The 27,639-nt window shown below is 41.4% G+C and overlaps 1 protein-coding gene across 3 annotated transcripts in view; it reads left to right on the top strand.

Annotated features, from left to right (window-relative positions):
* The window catches only part of fam49al (family with sequence similarity 49 member A, like), a 47,012-nt gene that overhangs the window by 15,210 nt on the left and 4,163 nt on the right, over positions 1 to 27,639 (top strand). Inside the window, exons 2-8 of one of the 3 annotated variants that reach the window (XM_020586321.1) lie at positions 10,939 to 11,029; positions 16,614 to 16,693; positions 19,861 to 19,982; positions 20,856 to 20,961; positions 25,731 to 25,867; positions 25,979 to 26,056; positions 26,366 to 26,482. In XM_020586321.1, the coding sequence (XP_020441977.1) occupies positions 16,621 to 16,693; positions 19,861 to 19,982; positions 20,856 to 20,961; positions 25,731 to 25,867; positions 25,979 to 26,056; positions 26,366 to 26,482 (633 nt within the window). In that variant the 5' untranslated portion in view covers positions 10,939 to 11,029; positions 16,614 to 16,620. Of the gene's footprint in view, positions 1 to 10,938; positions 11,030 to 11,057; positions 12,582 to 14,934; positions 15,015 to 16,613; positions 16,694 to 19,860; positions 19,983 to 20,855; positions 20,962 to 25,730; positions 25,868 to 25,978; positions 26,057 to 26,365; positions 26,483 to 27,639 lie in introns of those variants that run through there. The other 2 variants (XM_020586323.1, XM_020586322.1) reach the window with 2 other exon arrangements.

Here is a 27,639-nt window from a genome sequence, read left to right as displayed (position 1 = left end):
AAATGCATTTCTCTAGTTATTATTCTTGGATCTTCCTCCCTTTTTTTTGCAACTGTATAAGTCCAGCATACTTTCCGCTATACAGGCCATTGAGGTATGTATGTGTTCAATTCTTCAAGGACATCCCTGCTTGTACTCAACTTTTTTATAACATTTATACTTTTTTAATTGATTCAGCTTTATTGTTTGCAGTACAAGTTAATGGGAGCTCAAAGTGCTGATTCAATGACACAGTCTTGGAGTGCCATCTGGTTGTTCATAAAATGCAGCGCAATTGAGACATACCACTACATAACTCCTCTTTCGCCCTCTCTCTGTCTCTCTCCCCCTCCTCCTCTCCCTCTCTGTCTCACCCCCACACACACGTTCATACCTACTTGTTTTACCTACTTTGTGGGGATCTATGGGACTATTTTCACATCTTAATAATTTCAGCATACTTTCAGCTAGCAAAGCCATTCAGGTATCAAAGTGTTCAGCTCTTCAAGGCCATTCCTACTTTATTGCACCTCATCCTTCAGATTCAACAAAGAACTTCAGCCATTTCTTCTCATCTTTCAGCTGTTTCAGCAATTGATTTCAGGCATTTTCAGGACGATCTTTCAGCTTATCAGCATCAACACGCATTTACGACAGGAAATGCATGTCGCTAGTTCAATTTCATTTGTGCCAAACCAGCTCAGTGTAAATCAGAATCATTCCATTCAGTCATGTGAATATGCATAACTATGCATATGTATGGGTGTTTGTAGGGCACACACACAATACAATCCAAACCAGTCAACTCCTAACTTAGATTTCATTTGAATACAATTCATATGTAAACACAAACGTACTGTCCTAACAAATAAACTCAGTGTATAAGCAGTTGTTCATCGACACCTAGCAGCTTTCTGTACAGACATATATTGCTTCTCTCTTTGTTTACAAATATCTGGAATTCAAGGAAGGGCAGAGAAAGGGGTGTGTGTGCACTCTACAATGACTGCAGCACACACACATAAACATACACACAACATGAGTCCCCTGCGAGTAGTTGTAGACCCCTAGACGCCTATAAACCTCCCTTTGATAGCAGTTAATTGGCATCCCACATCATAAATAGAGATAACAGGAGCTCACTGCATATCCCTGACAGCTCAACTACAAAAGAGAAATTGCTCTTAAAGTCTGAAATTCAAGGTTGTAACTTTTCCAACCTTTGTCCAGGGTTCAAAATGCCCCATAACCAAACTGTGATGTTCAAATATTAATGCCTACATTAAGTATGAGGCATACATTGATTCATCTCTGGTGGAGAACAGAAAGAAAACTGAGCACTGAAAGTGAATTATATTACCAACAATCTCTCACAGACACAAACAGGGCACTGTATATAACAAATTCAACTACATCTAATCCATTTATTGTAAATTACCTTAATTTCTATACAACAAAGACAGAGCTTGGTTTTTATCCAAATCTCAGCAAATAAGCCACTAAACCCCTCAACTGCTGCCCCACTTCTTTCTTTAAATGGAAAAATGAATACGCTGAAGATAGAAATGGATTCAAGTACACGATAAACTTGCCATGCCATCTTTGTCATTTCTTAGTCTGACCCTCGTGCTGTCCTCCCTCATTCTTTGTCAGCCTCACAACACAGAATCACAATGCTCATTTGCAATGGCCCTTTCATGAGGCACCACCACTGCTCTGGACTCAGGCTCAGTGTGTGTGTGTGTGAGAGAGAGAAGGGGGAGGGGTAGTACTGGAGAATCATAACCTCTTCCTTCCATTTCCATCTCTCTTTCACTGTCTGCCACTTCATCCTTTAAGCTTATGCTAAGCTGCTCTCCCCTTTTATTTTCCTTCGCTTCTCACCTCAGTGAGGGATTGTAGTAATTGTGCATTGTGTTGTTTTATATCTATGTAATTTTGTATGAATGTGTGTGTGTGTGTGTGTGTATGGGGGTGTCAAATTGGCTGTAGCATTCAGTCAACAGTCAATCTTTAGCAATAGCCTGCATCTGACACTGTCACCTCCCATTTTACTCTTCAAACTGGCTCTTTGTCATCTCCTCTCTTCTCCTTCTATCCTTTTCCCTCTTGTCCTATTTTTTCTTACCTGTCCTTTCCTTTCAAACCCTGTCATTCTATTCCTTGCCTTCCTTTTTTCTCCTATCCTGAATTTAATTTCCTTTCTTATGCTTTTCTCTCCTCTGCCTTCCCTTTCTTTTCTCCTTTCATCTCCTTTCTCTCTTATTCATTAACTTATTCTTTCCTAGCCTCATCTTTCCTTTCCTTTCCTATACTTCCCCTTTATTTTCTTTCCTTTCTTTTCCACTTTGCCCTAATATTTTCCTTTCTTTAATGTCCTTTCTTCTCCAATCATCTTTTCCTCTTTTCTCTTCTCTCCTTTCTTTTTCTTAATTATTTCTTGTTTGTTATTTTTCTCCTTTCCTAGTCATTTATTTCAGGCTTTCATCTTTTTTTTTCTTTGCTCAGACCCTGTGACTCTCTTACCATCTGTCTGAAATACACACAGTCACTGAAAAAACAACTACATGTAAAAACTGTCCTCTTCAGTTGGTTAAGCTTCTTTTACAGTGCCTGCTCTCTAGAGACTGCTGACTAGTCTTATTTGATTAGCATGATACTGATTCATGACAGGGCTCATCAAGTGGCAGCATCAATATGAAAGTCTTCCTGGAACATGATTGATTAGTTTTAACTTTAAATACTAAAAAAAACTTTGTTCACACAGGCTTGTAACAAATTAAAGGAAAAACCTGGCTAGATCTGAGCAGGAACAACAAATTCTGAACAAAGAAACAAAAGTTTTCACTGAATGAATTGATGAAAATTATATGAATCATGTGTTGTGGCCATAGAATGTATACCAAGATGGATGGTGTGCCAGCTCTCAGAAGTGAGGCCCCACCCATGTTAATGAATGGAAAATGAGCTAAACAAAAAAATTTATAGTACAAATAAATTTTTCCAAAAGGTGAATTCTGTAATTTTACATAGATATTTTCATCCTGATGTGTGTAAAGTTGTCATTTTTCTGATGTGTGTTTTTAATAAGTCATTTGATTATATAAAGGGGTGTATTTCAGGAGTGGCATGGTGATGCAGTGATTAGCACTGTTGCTTCACAGTAAGAAGGTTCCAGGTTCTGTGCAGTTTTCTCTGGGCACTCCAGCTTCCTCCCACAGTCCAAAGACATGCGGCTTAGGTTGATTGTTGACTCTAAATTTCCCCTAGGGGTGTGTGTGTGTGTGTGTGGTTGTTTGTCTCTCAGTGTCAGCCCTGTGATAGACTGGCGCCCTGTCCAGGGTGTACCCTGCCTCTTGCCCAATGTCATCTGGGATTGGCTCCAGCTCCCCTCTGACCCTATTCGGGAATAAGCAGTATAGATAATGGATGGATGGGTTGATGTATTTCAGATGATTTGACAGCTTTGATTGGTGGTCTGATACACTGGCTCCACCTTTGGTCACTACTGCACAGAAACTTGTTTTCAAAATGCATCATGAAAACAAGATGGCCACCCCTGTACTGGTGATATTTTGGCTTCACTTTTACAGGTAGGAAGGAAGGAAGGCAGGAAAGTGGTGAAGTGTGGTCCATTTTTATATGCAGTTTATGGTTATGGCTTTTAAAGACACCAGATCTCAACTAAGTTCAACAGCTGTGTGAGATTTTGGTATGATATGTTAGACGGCACTTTCATCTCCCATCATCAAAACAAGAAAAGGAGAAATATCTTATGTAAAATAAGAATGTTGTTCATCTCTTTTTAGAGTTCAAAAACCTATTCCAAGGAGCATTTAGATGGTTATGGTGAATGTGGTTCAGCCATCGGTGTGAGCTGGCTAGGCAGATGGCTGCCTTAGTTCTGTACTGAAAAGAAATTCCTTGTGTGTAACATACTTGGCCAAATAAAGGTGATTATCCTTATTATGGAAAGCTGTGGTGGACCAACACTTTACTAAGAAGCTTTATGATTGGTTTTTCATTCATTTGCCATCCACGAAACAAATCAAAGTTTTTGTTGTTATAACCACTTATCAAAGATATATCAAAACTGAGTAGCTTCAAGGATTAATTGTGATTAACTAGATGAGACCAAAATGAATATAGCAAGTACAGCACTAGGAACTGAAGTTTATGTGCAGATTAAGCAGTGCTGAGGAAGCAAACAGGTGACTTGGAGCCCAAATAACTTAAAGCACTCAAATAATTAGGAGAAATGAAAATAGTAATCCATTAGTCAGGGCCCTGAAGCTGGAGTAAAATTAGATATCTGCTCTCAATTTGATTTTATAAAACTATTAATGGTTTTGGCAACAGCAGCAAAGTGCTAGTTTTTCCATTAGTGGTAGGCTGTACCTAAGACAAGTAGCCTACTTTGTAGTTTGAAATATGAGAAAATTACGAATTTCTGAGGGCCTTTTGTTGTTGACAGACTCTAATAAATAAAGTCAGAGTCAGGTAGAAAGAGTAATATCACTAAAAAGACTTGCTTACTACGTTTGCCCTGTCCACAAGTATTTCATAATTAAAGTCTTCATCTCTCTTGACCTCACTATGTCTGGTGAAATGCTTGAGAGCTCAGTTGGCATTAGGCAATTTATGTGAAGGCAACACAGTCAAAATGAAACTCATGTACAGTTGCACAAAAAATGGCACTGTTTGCAATTCCCTGGTTTTTTGCATAAATTGGTCATGAAATGTGATCTGATCTTCATCAAAGTCACAGATATTAACAAACACAAATAAAACACAAACAGCCCTGATCTTTCATATCTTTACTGAACACACCCATTAAACATACAAAGTGATGGCTGAAAAAGTAAGGGCAGCACTAGGCCCTATTTTGAGTATCCACAACGTCTCATCAAGTTGTATGAGCGCAAGTGATGTTTGTGTGTGTCCATGTTTCATCCATCCATCCATCTTCCTCCCCTTATCCGGAACCGAGTCGCGGGGGCAGCAGTCTAAGCAGAGATGCCCAGACTCTCCCTAGACACTTCCTCCAGGTCCTCTGGTGGGATCCCGGGGCGTTCCCAGGCCAGCCAAGAGACATAGTCCCCTCGAGCGTGTCCTGGGTCTTCCCCGGAGCCTCCTCTTGGTGGGGCATGCCCGGAACACCTCCCCAGGAAGGTGCCCAGGAGACATCCAAAACAGATGCCTGAGCCACGTCAGCTGGCTCCTCTCCATGTGGAGGAGCAGCGGTTCTACTCTGAGCTCATCCCGGGTGACCAAGCTCCTCACCCTATCTCTAAGGGAGCACCCCGCTGAGGAGTGTGATCCCCCTGTAATTGGAGCACATCCTCCGGTCCCCCTTGTTGAAAAGAGGGACCACAACCCCAGTCTGCCAATCCAGAGACACTGTCCCCAACCGCCACGTGATGTTGCAGAGGCATGTCAGCCAAGACAGCCCCACAACATCCAGAGACTTAAGGCACTCAGGGCGAATCTCATCCACCCCTGGTGCCTTGCCACCAAGAAGCTTCTCAACTACCTCGGTGACTTCAGCTTGGGCGATGGACGAGTTTACCTCCGAGCCCCCGGGCTCTGCTTCCTCATTGGAAGACATGACACTGGGGTTGAGGAGATCCTTGAAGTATTCCTTCCACCGTCCGACGATGTTGATGTCAACAGCTTCCCACCTCCACTGTAAACAGTTTTGGCAGGGCACTGCTTCCCCCTCCTGAGGCGACAGACGGTTTGCCAGAATTTCTTCGAGGCTGACCGATAGTCCCTCTCCATGGCCTCACCAAGGCCTCCATTTTCATTTCAGTAATTTTATGACAAGGAAAAACTATTCAAGTGCACGTTTAAGTAGCAAAAGGACTGTACTTGATCTCCTGATTAACACAGCAGTGTGTTTTGGGCATAACATGCATTATCCAGTCAGTGTGTAACCTCCTTTAAGAAACGTTTGAGTTTGAATGTTTAGCAGATTGCTAGCATACTGGTGGACTTGTCAGGTTGGACATCAGTAAAATTTTCCTCTTGAGGAATAGATCTGGATCCCAGGGTATAACAAGCACAGAGCATGAGCATCACAACATGGCCAAGGCACCCATTATGGTATTATAAAGGTGATTTGACTGCTGACCACAGACCTGGTTTTGCTGGTCAGTGATGCAGTCATTTTGTGGACCCTCATGATACCAACGCATCCAGAATTTACCTGGACACACCCCATTTTCATCTGCACACACCTGTCGGCACAAAATTTACTGCTGCTTGGTAAAAAGGCAACGTGATGAACATGTCATGAAAATGGTAATTGCACAGGTAGGAAATTAGGAAACACAGATGCACTACCCATGTTGCATGCAATGCGTTTATTGCAAGATAGGGCCCTAGGCTTCTGATGTCACTAAAGGTTAACTGGAGTCAGGTGTTAGCAAACCTGGAGTCCAATAAATGAAATGAGAATAGAGGTGTGGTTTAGAACTACCTTCATTTATAAAACACTCAAACAGTGTCAGTGTGCTATTCACAAGCAGCATCAGCTGATATGAGCCATGCCTCATACACAAGAGATCTCAGAAGACCTATGATCAAGAGCCGCTGTTTTGCATGTGCTGGAAAGGGTTACGAAGTCATCTCAGAGACTAGATATTCATCAGCCTACAGATAAACATACTATCTATAAATTGAGACAACTTGGTATTGTGGCTACTCTCCATAGAAGTGGCAGCCCAGCCAAGAACGCTTGAAAGGCACAATGCAGAATGCTCAGTGAGGTAAAAAAAGAACCGTAGTTTAACAGCTAAAGACTTAACTGATTCACTAGAGTTGGCTGACATCTCTTTTCATGAGTCAGCCATACTCACCATATTGAACAGGCATGGCATTCATGGCAGGACACGACAGAGGAAGCCGTTGCTCTCCACAAGCAACATTGCAGCATGCCTCACGTTTACTAAAGACCACCTTGATGCTCCACAACAATACTAGGAAAATGTCCTGTGGACAGATGAAACAAAGATAGAATTGTTTGGGAAGAACACACAGCACTACGTATGGTGTAAAAATAAAACTGCATACCAACATGAAAACATCATGCCAACAGTGAAGTACAGTGGAGTGAGCATCATGATTTGGGGTGCATGGACTGTTTGCCATTGTGGAGGGGAGAATGAATTCCCAGGTTTATCAAGGTATCCTACAGGATAATGTCAGGGTGGCTGTTGGCAAGATGAAGCTCAGAACAAGCTGAGTGATGCAGCAGGACAATGACCCTAAACATCAAAGTAAATTTACTACAGAATGGCTTTGGAAACACAACATTCACCTTTTGGAGTGGCCCAGTCAGAGCCCAGACCTCAGCCCAATAGAGCTGCTGTGGAATGACATCAAGAGAGCTGTTCACACCAGATGTCCTAAAAATATGGCTGAGCTGAGGCAGTTCTGTGAGGAAGAATGGTCCAGACTTCCTCCTGAATGTTGGTTTAATCCACGGTTACAGGAAACACTTGCTTGAGGATATTTCTGCCAAAGGTGGTTCAGCCAGTTATTAAAACACTATTGCCATTACTTTTTCCATCATCAGTTTGTATGTTTAATAGGTGTGTCCAATAAAGACATGAAATATCATGACTGTGTTTTATCATAGCTTGTTTGTTGATATGTGTGACTTTGGTGAAGATCAGATCACAGCTCATAACCAATTTATACAAAAAAAAAGGAAATTACAAAGCCCTGTGAAACTAGCAAAGTCACTTTAAGGAAAGTATAGTCCATCCATCCATCCAATCCACCTCACTGATCACAGAGAACAGTAGCTGGCTATTTGTTGCCATGAGAATAAGAGGCAGTGTTTCCCTGGCAACTATTCTTCAAAGGCCTCTGCCTTGCTCCTGTCTGCCTCTCTCCCAATGAGATTCAATGATGCAAGGGCAGCAGCAGTAGTGTTAATAGTTACACCAGTCTGTGGGTAACACAATGCAGGAACTGTGGGAGATGCATAATGAATAAGATAAGCTTAACAAGCATAGTCCATTATTGAACTGCAAACTTCTAGGTTTTTATATTAGACTATATTAGCTTTTGGGTAATGTTGACCATAATCGATGAACTGCTGTGTAGGTAGGGACCTTATATCACTCCATCATGGGATGTTTTAAATGGCTATAATAATCAATATTTGTATAATAATAAGTGACCAAATTCCTTATATGAAAAGGCTTGTTTATAGTGACAAACCCTGACCCTTATACCTAACCCTAACCCACAGAATTATGATCCAGTTCTGCAGTTCCCCTCAGTGCTGCAGAGCTTTAACTTGTTTCAGCTTGTTGCATTGGCTTTCTGGCCCATCTTGTTCACTCAAACTACTCTCATAGCATTGTTTTTGGCCACAGCAGGCAAGCGGCTTAAGATAAAAAGTTTTAAAACCCCACTATATGTCCAGAATTAGCACAAAGGCAAGGCAGGCTTGGCACATTTTCATACACAAAGGCAATTCAAAGTGCACACAATGCACATTAAAATGCAAATTAGATTAAAACATAAATGCAAAGTAAATGTAATGAGCCATTGTGTTAATGAAAGAAAAGTAAAATCAAAAATACAAGCAGGTAAAGTGCACAGTTGGGTGGAGTTGAGGTGCATTAATTAAAAGCATTGGAAAAAAGAAATGTCTTTAGCTTAGTTTTAACAACTAAAAGCACTTTCACCTTGTTTAGTTTGAGCTCTAGGCACCACTAGCTGACCTGTCCCTGCAGATGTGAGGCACAGACACAGTTAGCAGCTAGCTATGGTATAGCATTTAGCAACTAAAGAGCCAGATATTCTTCTGAGGCGTTAGCAATGTCCAAACAGAGCACAAACTGGGCATTAGAATGAATATTGAACTTCATTAGTCGACACCAGCACAATGTAAAATAAACACTAACATTCCCCTGTATCTGTTACATGTGTACCTGCATGATGTGTTTACTTGTGTTATCTTTGACTAATATATAAATTTGTTTGACAATCTGAAACATTACAGTGTGACAAACATGCAAAAAGATAAGAAATCAGTAAGGGGGCAAACACTTTTTCACACCACTGTATTGATAATAATATTAGCTGTTAGCTTAATAACAGCTACTTACTTCTGTCTCCAAGTTGTCAAAAATAATTGCAGACTAATAAAAAGACTAATGACCCTTATGTCATCTGCAAACTTAAGGAGCTTGACAGAGGGGTCCTTCGAGATGCAGTCATTGGTGTAGAGTGAAAACAGCAGAGGGGAGAGCACACATCCCTGGGGGATGCCTGTGCTGATTGTCGTTTTCCCCAGCCTCACCTGCTGCTTCCTGTCTGTCAAAAAGCTAGTGATCCACTGACAGGTGGGGGCAGGCATAGTGAGCTGGGTCAGTTTGGAGTGGAGGATGTCCGGGATGATGGTGTTGAATGTGGAGCTGAAGTCCACAAAGAGGGCCCGTGCATAGGTCCCTGGGGAGTCGAGGTGTTGCAGGATGTAATGCAGTGTCATGTTAACTGCATCATCCAGTGACCTGTTTGCCCGGTAGGCGAACTGCAAGGGGTCTAGCATGGCCAACACCAGTATTTTAAAGGACTTCATAACTACAGATGTCAGGGCAACAGGTCTATAGCCATTCAGTCCTCTGATGGAGGCTTTCTTGGTGACTGGGATGATGGTGGAGCACTTGAAGCCAAAGGGGATTTCACACAGCTCCAGTGACCTGTTGAAGACAAGTGTGAAGATGGGGGCCAGCTGATCAGCACACACTTTCAGGCAGGAGGGGGTCAGGTTGTCTGGACCTGGTGCCTTTCTGATCCTTTGTTTTTTTAAAGAGGCCACACACATCCTTTTCACAGATCATTAGAGGTGGGGGGCAAGGAGGAAGGGTGGTGATTGTCAAACCTGCAGTAGAATGCATTCAGATCATCTACCAGTTGATGGCTCCCCACAGCAGGGGGGGAGAGTATGTAGCCAGGGCTGCCATTGTTGTCGGCGCCATCTAAAAGTCTATCATAACCTAAAACGCTAGTGAAGGCAAACTAGTTCTGGTCTATGTTTATTTGCCCTTTGTGCACATTATTCTTTTTTTTTTTTTTTTTTTTTACCCAAGCGTGCCGTTCTTTGCCCTTACTGACTCTGTGTTATGGCCGCACGCCACACAAGCTGGTGTGACCTACATGATTAGCCATTCCAGCCTCTCTCGAGGAGTAAGGTTCCAGAGCCCAAGCTATGTGTGGAGGTGAGCCCGACTATATCTAGCCGGTACCTCTCAACCTGAGAGGGTATTAGGTATTTATTTTAGGCCAAGATGATAAAGACCATCGCAGGGTTGAGCTGTGGAGCATGAGGGTCACTCACTGACTGGTCAAGGTAGAGATGGTTGAGGCAGAAGAACAGGCAGGAGAACACGATGAGCAGGTAGAAAACAGGATAGGAGAGCACCGACATGGTGGATGATGTAGTCCGAGGGGTAACGATGGGTGTTGGTCAGAGGATGACAGCTTCATGTGGAGGCTAATAGTCCAAAAAAGGGAGCTGACATCTGGAATAGGCGAGGAGAAGGCTAAGAGAATAAAGGAGGCAAACTTGAACTGAATGTACATAAAGAGAGTAACAGGGTGGAACGGCACTAGTCGTCTGCTTGGGAACAAACAATGAACTGGCAATGAGCCGGTAGGAAGGCAGGGTAGATATAGGAGGCAGGTAATTGCAGGATAGACAACAGGTGGTGATGATGAGGATAGCTGGCAGGTGTGTGGAGGTGAGAGAGTGCAGGCAAAATGGAGCGACCCTGACACTCTGTGCATCTTTAAACCAAAAGTCATTGATCCCTGTTTTTCTGAACACTGTCCTGACAACACATTCTCATCCCAAATTGTCAAATACTGAAGCTATAGGATGTTGAATTTTATGTAAATTTTTCTTTCTACCTGTCTATCTGTCTGTCCTTTTGTTAGGTGGTGGGTGCTGATGCTGTAACCACTGTGTGGAGCTGACAAGCCCTGGTTGATGCAGTGAAGTGTTCCAGAGGGATAAACACAAGTGAAGGTAGGAATGCAAAATGAGGGATGAAAAAAGGTGGAGAGAAAAAAAATTGAATGGTAGTTGAAAAATAAAGACACGGCAGAGAAACACCATATGGGTGAGTCAGAAAAAGGAGCGACAGATGGATGGTTCAGGAGTGAGGAAAAGGGAATGGATAGGGAAGAGAGATGAGAGCTGGAAGAGTACTATTGCTGCAGGCTTTGTATACAGTAGAGTGTTGAAAGGGTTTGCTTCCCAGGCCACTGAAAACAGTGTGTGACAGAAAAAGAAGTCATCGTGGTTCAAGGCAGAGAGAAAGATACACAGCTGGATAAGAGAGTTCAGATGGTATTATTTGTGAGCTGATAGAGCTTAGACTTGGCACAGACAAGCAGTGCTGTTTCTGTGCTAACTAAATCCACACTGATGAAGTTCCTGGGCTGCAACAGGAGGAATCTTTCAGTGAGAACTCAAAGGAGACTGGGAAGCCTCGTTCTACCTCTCGGCGTCCAGTCTGAACCAGGTTTGCTTTTCAGCCGCCATGTGGGAGTTGAGCTATGTCTTTATTAAGACTTGAGGAGCCCCTTGGTTTGGGTTCTTTTACTGGACTACAAATGAGATCTGTGCAATTGCATAAGAGAAGCACTTTGCTCCACTTTCATGCTGGCTGACGGCAAACATTAAATGTGTTTGCATGGAACTGAAACTGCAAGCAGAGGCCACCAAACACACTTCCTACTTCACAAAATGCCATTTTAATGATTGAACTGTGTGCTTGTGATAAATGTAATGGCTTTAATGTAATGTACATTATGAATGCCAATCTGCAAGTTTAAAAGCAAATGTGTGTTTGCACTCCATGACTTTTATTTACATTATGCCACTTAGACTTGTTTGCTCCTAAGGGCCACCAGCGAGACCGAATGGCACCATGACAGGGATATGCTGTGAGAATACAGGGCCAGTGGAGCTGAGCAAGTGCTGTGGAGTGGTGAAACAGAGAAGTGAGGCAGAGAAGAAAGCTGTAGGGGATATTTTTGAGGAACCCATTCTGATGTCAGAAACTAAAAGAGAGAAGGAGTCTTCTCTATTTGTGTATGAACTAAAAAGATACAAAAACACATCAGGACAATAAAGGCAGAGAAAGGCAAAACTGAACTCTAAATACGTGAACATATTTTAGTGGATGCTTTTTGCACCAGCAACCTTGCCCAGAAGAGCATCCTGTTTTACCAACAAGCTTGAAAAAAAGGCAGAGCAGCATCTAGAACACATACCAGATAGAGAAAACCACAGGTCTTTAAATAGATGGCTGAAAAAGAGAAGTGTCAAGTGGACAGAGATACGCAGAGAGAGACAGACTGAGAAAGAGCAAGAACAAAAGTTTACATCAGGCTTTAAGAAAAGAAAAGAGTGGCAACCAGTGCCACTGTGGAACTTTAGTTTTTGCTTAGAGTTGGAATTTACTCACAGCAACAATTTCACAAATCATAGAGAACGAGGACAGGAGGACAACAGGAGACAAAACGAAGGGCTAAAGGAAAGGGAAGAGGCAAAACGCTCATAGGAAACAAGGGTAAGAAGACAGATCTGTAAGAAGTTGCTGGGTAGTTTCTTGATTTCCTGGTTTTAAGGGTCTGTGAACTCCATCTTTGTGTGCACAATATGTGCTCTTACAGAATGGTTGCTATAGTAAAGTAATAAAGCCTGATGTATCAGCTCAGTGCTGTAAACTACTGACCCAGTGTGTGAGCGAACTGGGTGCTTTTTCTCCTCCTGCATCTTCTGTTGAGACGAGCAGACGATATTACCAGGCCAACAGTATCCTGGCAACCATCAGTCAAGCTCTGCTCCCAGGATGGACCACATGCTGCTCCAGATGTACAGTACATATATTAATGTATGTGTGGCTGGTGTAGGGCTACCTCTAACACACACCTGCGTGTATGTCAAAAAGCTCTCACTCCTTCATACAGACTCCAATAGGAATCTCAGTTTTACTTTGCCTGTGCAGTCACCTTGTCAGGCTGAAGATATGAATCTGTTATTCATATATTCATAGCATCAGATTAGTGTGTATCTTGGAGCAGGTGGTCTAAAAATCAAGAAGAGACTAGGTTTGTTTTAGGTTGTAGCAGTGACTAAGCATGCAGCTCTTTTTCTTAGCCTCCAAGCAGATTTTGTAGATAGAGTAGAAATATAGTACAGTAGATGTCATTTAAAACTGAAACTGCAGCTGGACAGTGTAACTCTAATCCTTGTCCATCTGTACCTTAGTGCTGCATTGCAACACCAGTTACTGCTGAATAACAATGAAAAGGCCAGGCTCCTTTTGAAGGGTGGTGGCGTCTCGTAAACATGCTAATACCGGACCATAAATCACACTTGCAGGGGGAAACTTGGGCGTCCAGTGCGTGCTAACATAGCACATAAACACAAAGGGTACAGCAAAGGAAGTGAAACTTGGCAGCTGTCTACTTTCTGTTAAAGAAGCCTTTCTATGAGTGAGAGGGGGAAAGATGGTTAAGGAGGGAAGCTTTCATACTTGCACAGCTGAGAGTCATTTTTGACTATTAGATTTCACATGGTCTTTTTGTTTATTCCATGTGTTTTATGCACGCACAGGTCCACATGTGGCTTCTCAGTCCACTCCCTCTTTGACCCCTTAGCATCCATTATCCTTAATTTTTTCTTTAAGCGCTGCATATTTAAGGCAGATGATATCTTTATCAGTGTTTGTTGTTCTAGCTCATCACTGAACTTGTAAAATGTTGCATTCAGTAAATTATAACAAACTCAACTTCATCTTTTATGGCCATACCACTGAATAGGATCATTTTACCCACATTACGCATCATTTTACACATAGCTCCCCAAATTTCAGCCTGACATATCTGGCATTTTTGTTAATTTTGGTGTCTCTACTGCATTTCAAAATAAAGTTCTGTGGGTTTGAACTATAGTTCAGACTGGTTTGACACCACAAGTATTATTTCAGAGAATTCACACATTATTTATAGCAATAATTTACCATTAAAAATTGTTTTCACACATATCTGTGATTAAGCAGCTAGAAAGTAATAAATAGAAATGCCTACAATTTTAACAAACTCTTTGGTGATTACAAAAAATGTATTTAAAATTAGCATACTAATGATACATTTACCTCTTAAATCATAGCTCCCCTGTAGCTGTTTGGAATATTGAAAAGTATTGGCCTTATATCACTTGTAATTTAACTGAAACCAAGTTTTGCATATTTTGCATCAGAATGTTGCTAGTCCCTATTTTGAACATTTGGTTTGACATAATGGGAGTGAAGAGGCTGAAACCATATGTCCTGATTTGTATGTTGCTTTGTCTGGTGCTGTATATGAACATACCAGCATGTAACCCTGTACATCCTGCCCAGTCTGACATACAGTATAATCTAATTGGTTTTATCCAGTACTGGAATCTTGGCTTTGGGTATGAAGCGAGAGCCTGTCATAATGTACTGTATCTATAGACTGCTGTACATGACAAGCATTGGACAAAAGTATCCTGTACATAGCAGGCTTTTATTAGGTTACTATAGTAATGTAAATGGATTAAAACCACTACTCCGCTCTAGTGACTTACAATGAGTAAGCATAAATGATTCATCACTGGATTTAGGCCCCCTCTAATCAAATACAGTGTATGCTGTGTATGGGATGCAAACTGTGGTCAGTGTCATTTATGACTGGACTGTCTGACTTTGCTCCGGACATATTGCTTAGACAGACGGATGGAGGAGGAAAGAAAGAAGAGGTAATTAGGCAACTGCAGATTGGTGAAAAACTAAAACAGTCACAACCTGCCGTGTTCTCCATGTGCATGTTGTGGATTTTCATGCAGGTTGCCAGGTTCTGCGTACTGTATGCGTTTTGTTGTTTCCTCCTGTCCAGGTCGCCAGCCATGGGGAACCTCATTAAGGTCCTTGGCAAGGATTTAGAGAACTGTCCGCATTTTTTCCTGGACTTTGAAAGTAAGTGAGCACTGGGGTGTGTCCACATGTCTGTGTGCTTGAAATGTGAGTGCATGTGTGCGTGGAGCAGAGGTGTTCAGTGGGATGTCGGCGGGTCAGGGGAGGTGTATTTGGATGTGAGTTGCTGAGTTGTTGATGTTGTGATGGAGTGCTGTTGTGGGTGTGGTTTGTCATCATCAGATGCTCTCTAGTCCCACTCTCAGTGATTTATGGTGTTGAAAGATATTCTATTTAATGATGGTCTAAATATATGGTGCATAGGTACAAATAAAATGGTACATAGATAATAGCAATGAGGCCAACAACTCAGTGTAAATTAAAACTAGGTGTATTTTCACAGAACACTCATTTTATTTTATTTTATAGTTTAGTTTAGTTTATTACTTTTCAAACAGTGCTGTCCTCAAATAACTTCCCAGTAAGAGTAAAGTTAAAACTGACTTAAATGTTTTTCATACAGTATGAGACCATTTTTCAGACTAGTTTTCCCTTTCAATGTCATTTTTTTCTGGATTTGATCCTTGAGAGATTTTGCTCAGTTCCTTTTGAAATATTTTCTTATATACAGTGGAACCTCGGTTTTCGTGATTAATCCGTTGGAAAAATCCGATGAAAACCGAATCGCACGAAAACTGAAGCAATATTTCCCATAAGAAACAATGTAAATCCAATTAATCCGTTCCAGACACCCAAACATACTACCAAAAATACATTTTATAGAGAATAACTATATTTTTACATACAGAACACAATGAGAAATAAATATAAGTGACTAATGAAATGAATAAATGAACATTTAATATCACTTTTACCTTTATTGAAGACTCCTGTTGGCGTATGGAAGACAGTGAGGAGGGGAGAGGGAGGAGGAGAGGTTATTGTTTGGAAGGGGAATCCCCCTCCATAAGGACTTCATGTATCAAGGCCCAATCTGTGGTTACTTCCCTTCACTCATTTCTTCAGGGAAATAAGTGGCAGAGTCACACGGGCAGGCGGACGAGTTTGGTACGGACTAATGACGTTGAACCGACCAATCAACTGTACGAAAACTTGGACAAAATTTTGACAAAAAAAGTCATTGCAAACTGAATTGTACAAAAAGTAGGGCGTACGAAAACCGAGGTTCCACTGTAATTTCACGACTTTTCCAAAATGGAGTAGTTTTGTAATTATAGTTTTTTAAACATAAAATTTTGATTTTACTGTAATTTGATTTCTCTCCTCTGTTTTCAAACACATTCTCTGTAACAACTAAAATTTAATATCAAGGACTGCTATCATTAGTGCCACCAAATCAAGGAGTTTTTACATTTAGAGCAAATTATAAATTACACCACAGGAGTGGGACTAAAGCGGCTCTGTGTCCATGTTGCCATGCTTCACCCAGGACATACCTCCACCCATTCCAACAACCCCATCATCCAGTCCCTCACCATGGCACCTTCAACTCTCACACACCATGCACACACACACACACACCATGCACACACACACACACACACACATCCAGCTCACTTTCTCACACATACAGGTACATGTGCACGACCCTGACACCCATCCCCTCATCACCCACAGACTTCTCCCCTCTCTCTGTTCCAGGGGGCTCATGGGAAACCTCCTGAAAGTGCTGGCTTGCACCGAACTTGAGCATGGCCCAATAGTTTTCCTTGACTTTGAACGTGAGACCATCTGCTTCTTATTTTTTTCAGTTATCCCTTTCTCTATGTTGCCTTTACTCTTCCTTCCTCATTCCACTGAACGTAGCGACCATTGTGTCATCTTTATCCTTGTTACCCTTGTCCCCCTCCTCAGCTCTTCTCCTCTTCACCCTCTTCTTTAGCTTTTGATTTCTACTCCAGGGACTGGCATTTAAAAGTCATTTGGCTTATTTCTAAAGAGTCTTATTCATATCTTATTAGATGCAGATAGATGCACAATGGCATGGCGATGCTGTAGCACAATGGCAATAATAATGCTTTAATCTCAGCTCCTAAACTGCAAAAACAGGAGAAATAAATAGCAAATGCCAGTCCTGTGTGGGTCCCTGTTGCTCGAGAATGATGATAACTGACAAATCCATAATCATCCCTCCATCTCCTCATCTCCTCATCCCTTGTTGTGTGACCTATTGTGTGTCTGACCTATCTACGAGTGTGTTTAAGAGAGTGGGATTGATAAAGAGAAACTGAAAGAAAGAAAACCTGTGAAAGAGGTTGCTGAATGATGCCACCTCTATAACTCCTCTTCTCATTTACCCAGTCACTGAATTCTTAACTTTGAACCATGAAAGCATCCATCTTAACAACTCATTTAATTGTATTACTTAGTGTTAAAATCTTCTGTGATTTTGCAACAAGTAAATGAATTTGCCAGAATGATTAACAAAAACCATGCTAGCAGCTCTGAGAACCTTAATGCTTAATGCTAAGCTCTGCATGCTAATATTTTCACAGTAAAGTGCTGATAATTAGTAGATGTTTAGCAATATTTAAAATATTCACCACCTCATCTTTAATGAACTAGCACTTTGCTGTAAGCACTAAACATGGAGTAGCCTGGTTAAATACTGCTAGCACTGGAAAAGACTATTATTTAGCAAAAAAAAAAAACTGTGAAGATTTTAAGACTGATTATGAGAATAATTGAATTGTTAAGATGGAGAGATATTTTGCATTGTATCCCAACATAATCTGCCCCTTCTCAATCACTTTCTCCCTTTAACAGCTGGCTTCCTCCTCCTTATTTACTGACTGTGTTTTACAGCAGAGAGAGCTTACTTCTGGCAAGTGACATCAGCTGTCAACTAGGTTAAATTTCCCCTTCATTTATTATGCCTGTGATTCACTTTACTTCAAAATCAAGCACAGTGAATCAGACTCAGGCATGGCAGCTTCAAACACACCCTCCTCCTCAGCCACTGCTGTGCCATCTGTGAGCTCTCCTTCTCAACCCAGAGACACAGTCACCTCTGTCACACAGCAGTTTGGTTTAAACTCTATATTCATGAAGCTATTTATGGTTGATGGCTCCTCATTACATCTTGTTAATGCCTGGTGGAGGATCAGGAGTAAATTTGATGACAAATTACATACATGTGGATAAATTCTTATTTAAAGCTTCTATGTCACATAATGCAAGTAGTTATCTGTGCATCTTAGCAAGTGCCCACCATGTCAAATCGTACAGGTAAAGTTTCATGCTCGTGTGTTAAATAAAAACTCTGATTCCTTAAAATTTCTTAAAGAAATAGCTTGACATTCTTCCAGGTTCTTCTACTTTCTGTAGGTTTCTTGGTGAGATGTACTATAGATATGTAAAAATATGAGAGTCAAACTTTTCATCTAATTCAACAAGAAGCTTTATTTTATTGTCGATGTAACACATACAACAAAATTTTGTTTGGAGCCGAGGGGCCCCAGGCCGCTGTGTGTATATACACCGCCATCATGGGCAACTTGGGGGTTCAGTGTTTTGCCCAAGGATTCTTCGACATGTGGACTACAGGCACCGAGAGTCGAACCTTCAACATTCCGTTTGGGAGACAACTGCTCTACCCACCGCACCACTGTTGCCCCCAAATGCACACTATACATGAAACACCTGGAGTACAGTATATTCTATGCTGATTTAAAGTATTACCTAGTAAACAAAATATTCTGTTGCTTACCACAAGAAAGCTGGAGTACGTTAGGTTATAGCAATAAAGCAGCAGTGCTTGTTGTGCTTACTGTGGCAGCCAGTATGCAAGTAGGGTAGCAAATATTCCATGATTACTACTTCTTTGCAGGGAGGCAAAGCCTCAGGGTGCAAATATAATCAGTGGTGCTACCACATGTAGAGAGCTGCTTGGGCACACACCCACTCTCACTTTATACCTAAGTCAAATATCGAGACGGATAGCTTGAAAAATAAAACTAAAACTAAAGACAATGATGACTCAAGGGGACACATCCTAAATTGTGCACCACAAACACCTAATTCCTCCTCACTGCATGCAGCAAGTCACGTGGGCAAACAAAGCAGAACAGTGACTAGGAGGTACCCTATGGCAAAACACTGGGTTTTAACAGTATGCACACTGTTCAGTGTACATGTGAAACAGAGAAAGAGAAAAAGCGAGCACCCCCAAAGTTGTTCTTTCTTCTGTTTGTTTGTTTTAACATTTCTCACAATAAAACTTCAAGGGAAAAAAATGTCTTTACGCACTCACAGACGTGGAGGGGGAAATCAAAAGTAAGAAAAAGATGGATATGACTATTACAGCATTCTCATGTGGCAGTTACACCTATCCAAGCCTTTGTGAATCCTTGCTGAATAGACAGTAGAGACAGTTATAGTCCAAGACTCATTGTCCAGGTGTTGCATCCAGGCACTTTCACTGTGTCTGACAACCATCAAAATGTTAAACTGTGACATCCTCATCCAAATGAATTCCTGAAGCGAACCAGACCCATCATCTTCTGGTCCTCGCTGGGTGAACACAGGTTGTAATCAAACCTTGCTGTGTGATGGAGCATGGCTTGCAGGTCTCCATTTTATTATTCTCTGATTATTGAATTGGATCATTTATTAACTGGCCATATTTTGACCAGATGTGTATGATTGTCCATACTAGTGACTGATGAACTAATCATTTAGCTCAGGTTTTTATCTAGCCTTCTACATTACCATCTTTTCAGCTCTTTGTCACTAACCTCCTTTTCTTCTCAAATCTTCTCTCATTTTCACTCTCTGCCACCTTCCTATTTTCATCTCTACCCACACCTTACATCACATTTTCACTTCCATCTCTCTCTCTTTCCTCCTCTCTTCCTCTTTCTCTCCCCATTTCTTCCTCCCCTTCTAGATGCCCAGCCTACAGAGGCAGAGACAGCCGTGTGGAACCAGGTCAGCGCTGTGCTGGAGGAGGCTCATGGGATCTTAGCCGAGCTGCAGTCCTATAATGGCGCAGGCCAGGAGATACGAGAAGTGAGCACAAAGCAGCTGATAAGTGCTGAGCACCAATAAATGGGCAAGCCACAGCGCCGGGTGGAAAAATAACGCTTGTGTGTGATTCACATGGCCTGCCAGGGTGAAATTCCAACATGTAGTTTACCATGCAGTATGCACTAAATATAGGCAGAGACAAAAATGTGTGAAGGTATATTTTCAAACAACCTTTTCATGCAATATGTTGTTTTTGGCGGTAATGTCATGGTAGAGGTATAAATATTGTGCATTAGAAGGCTGATATGCTGGACTTGATGAATAGCAGCTACATTAAAGCATGTTCAGATGCAGCTTTTTCTCAGCATCACATCACTGCAAGCCAGTTTCCTCTGCAGTATTAGCAATCACTGCTGACTGTTCACCTGTTGGCACTGCTCTAATCGTTAACAAATAGTACTGAAGTGTTTCTGCATCTTGCTTCTCAACCTCACAGTCACTTACTGTAGCAGCCTCAGTTACTTTAACTATAATTCAGCTGTCTTATTTTCTTCCAGTATTGCTCACCTGCAAATGGTGCTGAAATGTTTCTGCAAACCACTTTGGATATATAGGAATATTTTAGGTTAAATACTGATATAGCCTATTATTCAATGCACAGAGTTCAAACCTAACCTACCAAAAACACAAAAAAGATAGATAGATAGATAGATAGATAGATAGATAGATAGATAGAACTAATAATTTATTACAATATTACAGTGAAAATACAGTTATATGTCAATAAGTGGTTATTGTGTATCTGAAACATACTTTATGAAACTAAATTAGGTTTTTCTGGTAAATGACATTCAATAAAACTCTGTGAAACCTCAAGTTACCATCTGTGCTTCTGCCTGTGTTCTTCACCTGCAGGCCATCCAGAACCCAGGCGACCTCGCTCTTCAGGAGAAGGCCTGGAATGCAGTCTGCCCACTGGTGGCCAAGCTGAAGAGGTTCTATGAGTTCTCTCTGAGACTGGGTGAGCATGGCTGTTATATAGAGTTGAGATGTAATTTCAGGTGATGTAACATACTTTTTGGAAACAATTTAGTGATCCAGTAAGAGCTACAAGCACCTGTAGCCTAGGCCTACATTTAAAAAAGTATTTGCTGTCAGCCAGTCAGTTATCAAACTACTACAGCTATCAATAGGTGTAACATGAAAGTACTGGGTGGCTGCAGAGAAAGGGAAGGAGATTACAGAAACATAACAACAACAAAAGGGGAGGTGAAGCGTGCACACAGGAAGCGGAGCATCACACACTTATGTATCTTTGTTAAGTGTAACTTTTCTTGCATTAAGAGAGATGTGGTTGTGAAGTCTATAGCAACATTTCCTTACAGACATATGGGTGGGGCTGTCACTTAACATTTGTACAACATTGCAGACATGTTCACCAATGTGTCACAGGTTACTACTCCTGCCATCAGCAGCTGCTTTTTTCTGTTTGACTGCTGCACAGTTACAAGATGTGACATGTACTGTAAGTGACAAGCACTTGTGTTAACACACTTTGACCTCAACAAATACAAGAACAACAAAATTATTTTGATCATAGCACCGTGAAAACAATATTCATATATTGTATCACTGAACCTTGACAAATCAATTTTAAGATCGGGAAAACAGGTCTTTAATCACTGCAAGCTATAGGAAGAAGCACAACTTGTACAATCAGTGCTGCTTCATAGACCATTGTGATTTTATATGCAGTTTCAGTCTGACAGCATTCCTTAACACACACTCACTCACACACACTATGATGTCCTCCCAGCCATCTCTGCAGCATCCTGACCTAGCAGCCAGGCAGCCGTTGTTATGGAAACAGTGGTACATGGTCGTCCAGCACTGAGAGAGACAGAGCGAGTAGGGAGAGGGAAGCATGAGCAGAGAAACAGAGTTCGGCTGCCGCCTCTGCTTTTCATTCCAATAATACTTCGATCTCATGGACATTGTGTTCTCAGCTTACCATACAATGAGGGCTAACTAATAATTGATGATAATGTCTCAGCACTAATGTATTGCAAGTAAAACAGTTTTACAGTACCATAGTACAGCCTTGCAGACCACTTTATGGAATGAAAATGATCAAATCTTAATGACTGGGATAATACAAATTACAGCATCTCTGCTGCTTTTTTATGATTTATATACTTAATAAAAGGGGACAGTAGGAGGTCCATGCTCAGGAACCAAACAGCTGCAGTGTCTCTCTGTCCATCCTGTCAGTATATAACCTCAGGAATCAGTGCTCACGATAGGGACCTTGTCTTCTGTGCTAACAGCAGGAGGGAGCATGGGGTTTTCTGCCAGATGAAACACTTCAGTGCAGTATTTATAGAAGGCCCTTATGCATTTTTTATGTAGAAGAAGAGATGGGGCCTCAGGAGACTTTGCTTCTGAGGCATTAACACTGCCACTGAGGTCCGGCATTGGTGTCTAATTTGTCAGAGGCAGCAGAGCAGGGAAAAGGCTTCGTTTCAATAGCCTACAATGTGTGACACAAGGGATATGCATGGTCACTGATACAGTAGCCATGAGACTGCCCAGGCTACACCGATCAGCCATAACATTATGACCACCTGCCTAATACTGTTTACACAGGAGTCAATGTGGCAGTTGGTTTGCACTTGTGTCACTCTGCAGCTCACTGTGCATCTTCTGTGAATCCACTTGCTTCCACAGTTCTACTGTCAGGAAGAGCACATCTGCAATTCAGTGAAAAACTTGTGTAAAAAGACTGGAAACTGTGGTCGTGAGGACGAGCTAGAGAGAATTTTTTTAGACAAATTCAACAGCCTCACCACTCTTGGTGTGATATCATCACTACAGCCCCTGGCTCTTTCTTTTCATCAGTGAGCCATGGGCGTCCATGACCTTGTCTCCAGTTCACCATCTGTCCTTCCTTAGACCCTGTTGGTAGCTACTAACCACTACAGACCAAGAACACCCACCAAGACCTGCAGTGTGGGAGATGGTCTGACCCAGTCATCTCACCATCACAGTCTGGCCCTGGTCAAAGTCACTCAGATTCTTACACTTACCCATTTTTCCTGCTTCCAACACATCAACTTTGAGGATTGAATGTTCACTGCTGCCTAATACACCCCACACACTGACAGGTGCCACTGTAACAGATAGTCAGTGTTATTCACTTCACCTGCCCTTGGTCATAATGTTATCGCTGATCAGTGTATATGATCAGCAGCAATGTGATCTCTGAGGAGTACCTTTACTGCATACAGGTGCAGCTCAATAAATTAGAATATCATGGAAAAGTCCATTTATTTCAGTAATTCAACTCAAATAGTGAAACATGTATTATATAAATTCAGTACACACAGACTGAAGTAGTTTAAGCTGTTGGGTCTTTTAATTGTGATGATTTTGCTCACATTTAACAAAAACCCACCAAATCACTATCTAAGTTTTGTATTTCATTTGGAAACCAAGGTCCTAGAGTCTGGAGGAAGGGTGGAGAAGCTCATAGCCCAAGTTGTTTGAAGTCCAGTGTTAAGTTTCCACAGTCTGTGATGGTTTGTGGTGCAATGTCATCTGCTGGTGTTGGTCCACTGTGTTTTTTGAAAACCACAGTCACTGCACCCGTCTACCAAAATATTTTAGAGAACTTCATGCTTCCTTCTGCTGACCACCTTTTTAAAGATGCTGATTTCATTTTCCACCTGCCCACACTGCCAAAAACACCAAAAGTAGGTTAAATAGCCATGGTGTTGGTGTGCTTGACTGGCCGGCAAAACTCACCAGACCTGAGGACGGACCACCTCCATGCCACTCCGAATTGAGGCAGTAATTAAAGCAAAAGGAGCCCCTACCAAGTATTGAGTACATACAGTATACAGTAAATGAACATACTTTCCAGAAGGCCAGCAATTCACTAAAAATGTTTTTTTATAGGTCTTATGAGGTATTCTAATTTATTGAGATAGTGATTTGGTGAGTTTCTGTTAAATGTGAGCAAAATCATTACAATTAAAAGACCCAACAGCTTAAACTACTTCAGTCTGTGTGTACTGAATTTATATAATACACGAGTTTCACTATTTGAGTTGAATTACCGAAATAAATGGACTTTTCCATGATATTCTAATTTATTGAGCTGCGCCTGTAAATAATGTGTGAGAGAATAAGACTGTGAAAGAGGTTGGCAGTGAAACCACCTCTATTTCCACTTTTAATGCTGGACTTTGAAATGTTCACCAACCCATTTATATTGTTTACCATTTTACTTTCACATATCACTATGCTTACATTTGCTGATTAGCGCTAAAATCTAAATACAACTGAGGCTGATGGGAATGTCAGTAGTTTTGCAGGTACAGTATTTACACATTGAAATTTTGAGCAGATCAAGGTGCTGCAAAAAAAGTTAAAGGGGAACTTCACAGATTTTATACAGATGAGTCTTTTGCAGGTTTGGTGAATACTAATGTGAGAAATTTAGTATAAAACTATTTTGTGACTCCAGAGGGAAGCAGTAATTAAAGCAAAGAGAGCCCCTAGTAATATAGTATTTTGTGACTCCAGAGGGAGTTGCATGAAGAGTTCCCTAGGTCTGAAGCCCGCCCTTCTGGTTGAGGCTACTACTAGCATAACACAAGGTGAATCCCAGTTATCCTAATTGCATCCACATTTCCCTCGATTTGCATCTTTTCTTTGTGTCTTAATTGCACCCATGTAGGATGCCAGGAAAGATGCAAGGAGAAACTGCAAGGAGAAAGGATCAAGGAACCATGTTATAACTGACATGAAACGTCCTTTCCTCTGATCCTTCATGTGACGCACCTAATCACAAACTGATTTCTGATAAAGCAGCGTGGCAATCCGTAACAAACTTCCATCAAGGATGCACTCATGTATCCTCAGTTATAGCTCCTCCAGGCAGCCTCCTTGCTCCTCAGTCCTCACTCCTCAGAGCAAAAATAAGAGCTTTGAGGCATCTTTCAACATGGTGGACTGGAATGACTTCCAGATCAAGCAAGAATTGAGGACCAAGGAAAGATAAAATTATGGAATTGGGATTCACTCACAGAGAAATCTCTTACCAAACTCTTTGTTGTATTGTGGGTAATATAGATAACAGGTTAAAACAAAAAAGAAGAATGTATGTAATTAAAAAGCAATCTTTGCATCGTTTTTGATCCTTTTATTTTTTTATCCACCATAAGTGTGAGAACTAGTAATGTAGTGCTAAACTGTTACTATTTTAAAGGGTCACCATAGTCAGCATTGATCCTGATGGAAACATAAATGTCTGTAGCAAATTTCATGGTAATCTTTTCAATAGCTGTTGAAATATTTCAGTGTGGATATAAGTGGTGAAGAAATACAAGTCCTGATGCTGGTGCTAAGTTTCTGGTCACCATACATTTTAAACCCCACCAGAAGTGCGCTGTCTGAGGACTTGAGCCCAATGCTTAGAGGGGATCCAAAGGTCTCCCATTCAGCCTGAGGCAGGACTTTAAATGTGCTTGATTCATTTCAAACAGTTATTCAGTAACAGCCAGTGAGGAGGTGACAGAATTCAGGTGATTTGATCTGTTTGTACCAGTTAAAAGCCTGCTGCTGTGGCATTTTGTTTTTAAGCTGGTGACATTAAGGAGACTTCAGATGCAGGCCAGATTAAAGAGACTCACAGCAGTGTGAACATGAAGAGATAAAAGTAACAGTATGAAATGTACATTCTAGCTTGAATGCATTACTAATGTTGAAGTGTGTGCCTGCTTACAGAAAATGCCCTGCGCAGCCTGCTGGAGGCACTGACGAGCCCACCTTACGCTCCCATGCAACACCTGGAGAGAGAGCAGGCACTGGCCAAACAGTTTGCTGAGATCCTTCATTTTACACTCAGCTTTGATGAACTAAAGGTGAAGGGCATCATGTTTGCTCTAATTACAGACTGATCTTTACTGTACTGAAAAATTCAGTCTTTTTACAGCCTTGTGAAAACATAAGCCACCTCTCCTCTCACCACACAGATGACTAATCCAGCTATTCAGAATGACTTCAGCTACTACAGGAGGACCATAAGTAGGAACAGGCTGAACAACCAGCAGGTGAGGCCTTGGACACATGATCTGGCTCAGGTTGTTTATGTTGTGTCCATGCTCAAATGTTCAGCATTCCTTCCCTTTCTCTCTTTAATCATTAATGACTGAAGTAGAGGTGCTCCTTTCCTCCTGACATCACAAAGAGATGTACAATCAATATTTCATTTGCCATTTGAGTTACACCAGTTAGGGCCAGGACTGGCTCCATCATTGCATTTTCATTTTACCAACTGGATAACATGATTACTGGACTGTATGTGAGTGATGATTAATGTTGCTTTTAAGACATGATATCCGTTCTCTGTTGGCAAACAGCTGGAGGCAGAGAACGAGGTTAACAATGAAATGGCCAATCGGATGTCCCTGTTCTATGCTGAAGCCACACCCATGCTGAAGACACTGAGTAATGCCACCACCAAGTTTGTTTCAGAGGTACATTGTCAACTCTTAGAACGTTGGAGTCATATACCAGCTTCATTACTGTGCTAGAGTTTTTATATTATTTTATTTTATTTCTGTAGTTTTAATTCTTGTCAATGAAAGAAGCCATTTAGTCACAAAAAAGTGATTTGGGAGGAATCTAAAAAAATTAATTGATGGAAGCATTCAAGGTATTCTTTCTCGAATTAACGCTTGGAGACTTTAGGCCATAGTGGAGGAAGTATTTAGATCAATTCTCTAAGTAAGAATAGCAATAACAATGTAAAACACTCGATAGCATGTACAAGTCTTCCACTGAAAATGTTACTTCAGTAAAAGTGTTATCAGCTAAATGCATGTTTGTTTCTTTTTTGTCCTTTAAATGTTATTATTGCTGATGTATTCATGTGTACAGTATGTGTGACTATTGTAGTTGATTAAGGTTCAGATAAACCATTAACCTGGGAATGGCCAATAAATCCATGCAGATTCTCAGTCATCCAGGTCATAGTAAGCTGAAAAAATCAACTGGACTAGATTTCTAGGTCGAAGACGTTTCACCTCTCATCCAAGAGGCTTTATCAGTTCTGCCTGACTGGCATTGAGTTGTTGAGCCAGAGATATTTATCCCCCTTGGTGTTGTTTCAGTCCTTTGAAGGCCAGCAATGTCCCTTAACAACTGAGTCATTGCAGTCCAGTATCGGTGAGAGTTGTTACCTGTCTTTGAATCCTTCCCTGTCGACCAACGCCTATTGTTGTCCTGGTGGGCATGTTTGGGCAGAGATCTCAAAACCGGGTTGTAGATGGAAGACAAGTTGTGTCTTAGTCCACCACCCCTATTTAGTGAGGGGTGTTCTATTTTTACAAAAATAACTTCCTTGACTTCTCTCTCAAACCAGAGATGTTCTCTGGAGAGGATCTGGACTTCACTGTCCTCGAAAGAATGCCCTTTGTCCTTCACGTGGAGGTGGACTGCTGACTCTGGTCCACTGGAGTTGGCCCTCCTGTGTTGGGCCATGCGTTTGTGCAGCGGCTGCTTAGTCTCACCAATGTACAAGTTGTTACACTCCTGACTACACTTAATTGCATACACCACATCACTCTGTTTAAGTCTGGGTGTTTTGTCCTTCGGGTGGACCAGTCTCTGCCGCAGGGTGTTCCCTGGTTTA

This window comes from Monopterus albus, unplaced genomic scaffold (genome assembly GCF_001952655.1).
Source record: "Monopterus albus unplaced genomic scaffold, M_albus_1.0 scaffold402.1, whole genome shotgun sequence".
NCBI classification, from domain to species: domain Eukaryota; kingdom Metazoa; phylum Chordata; class Actinopteri; order Synbranchiformes; family Synbranchidae; genus Monopterus; species Monopterus albus.
Note: the sequence above shows the minus strand (reverse complement) of the source record. Positions and strands in the feature narration are given on the sequence as shown.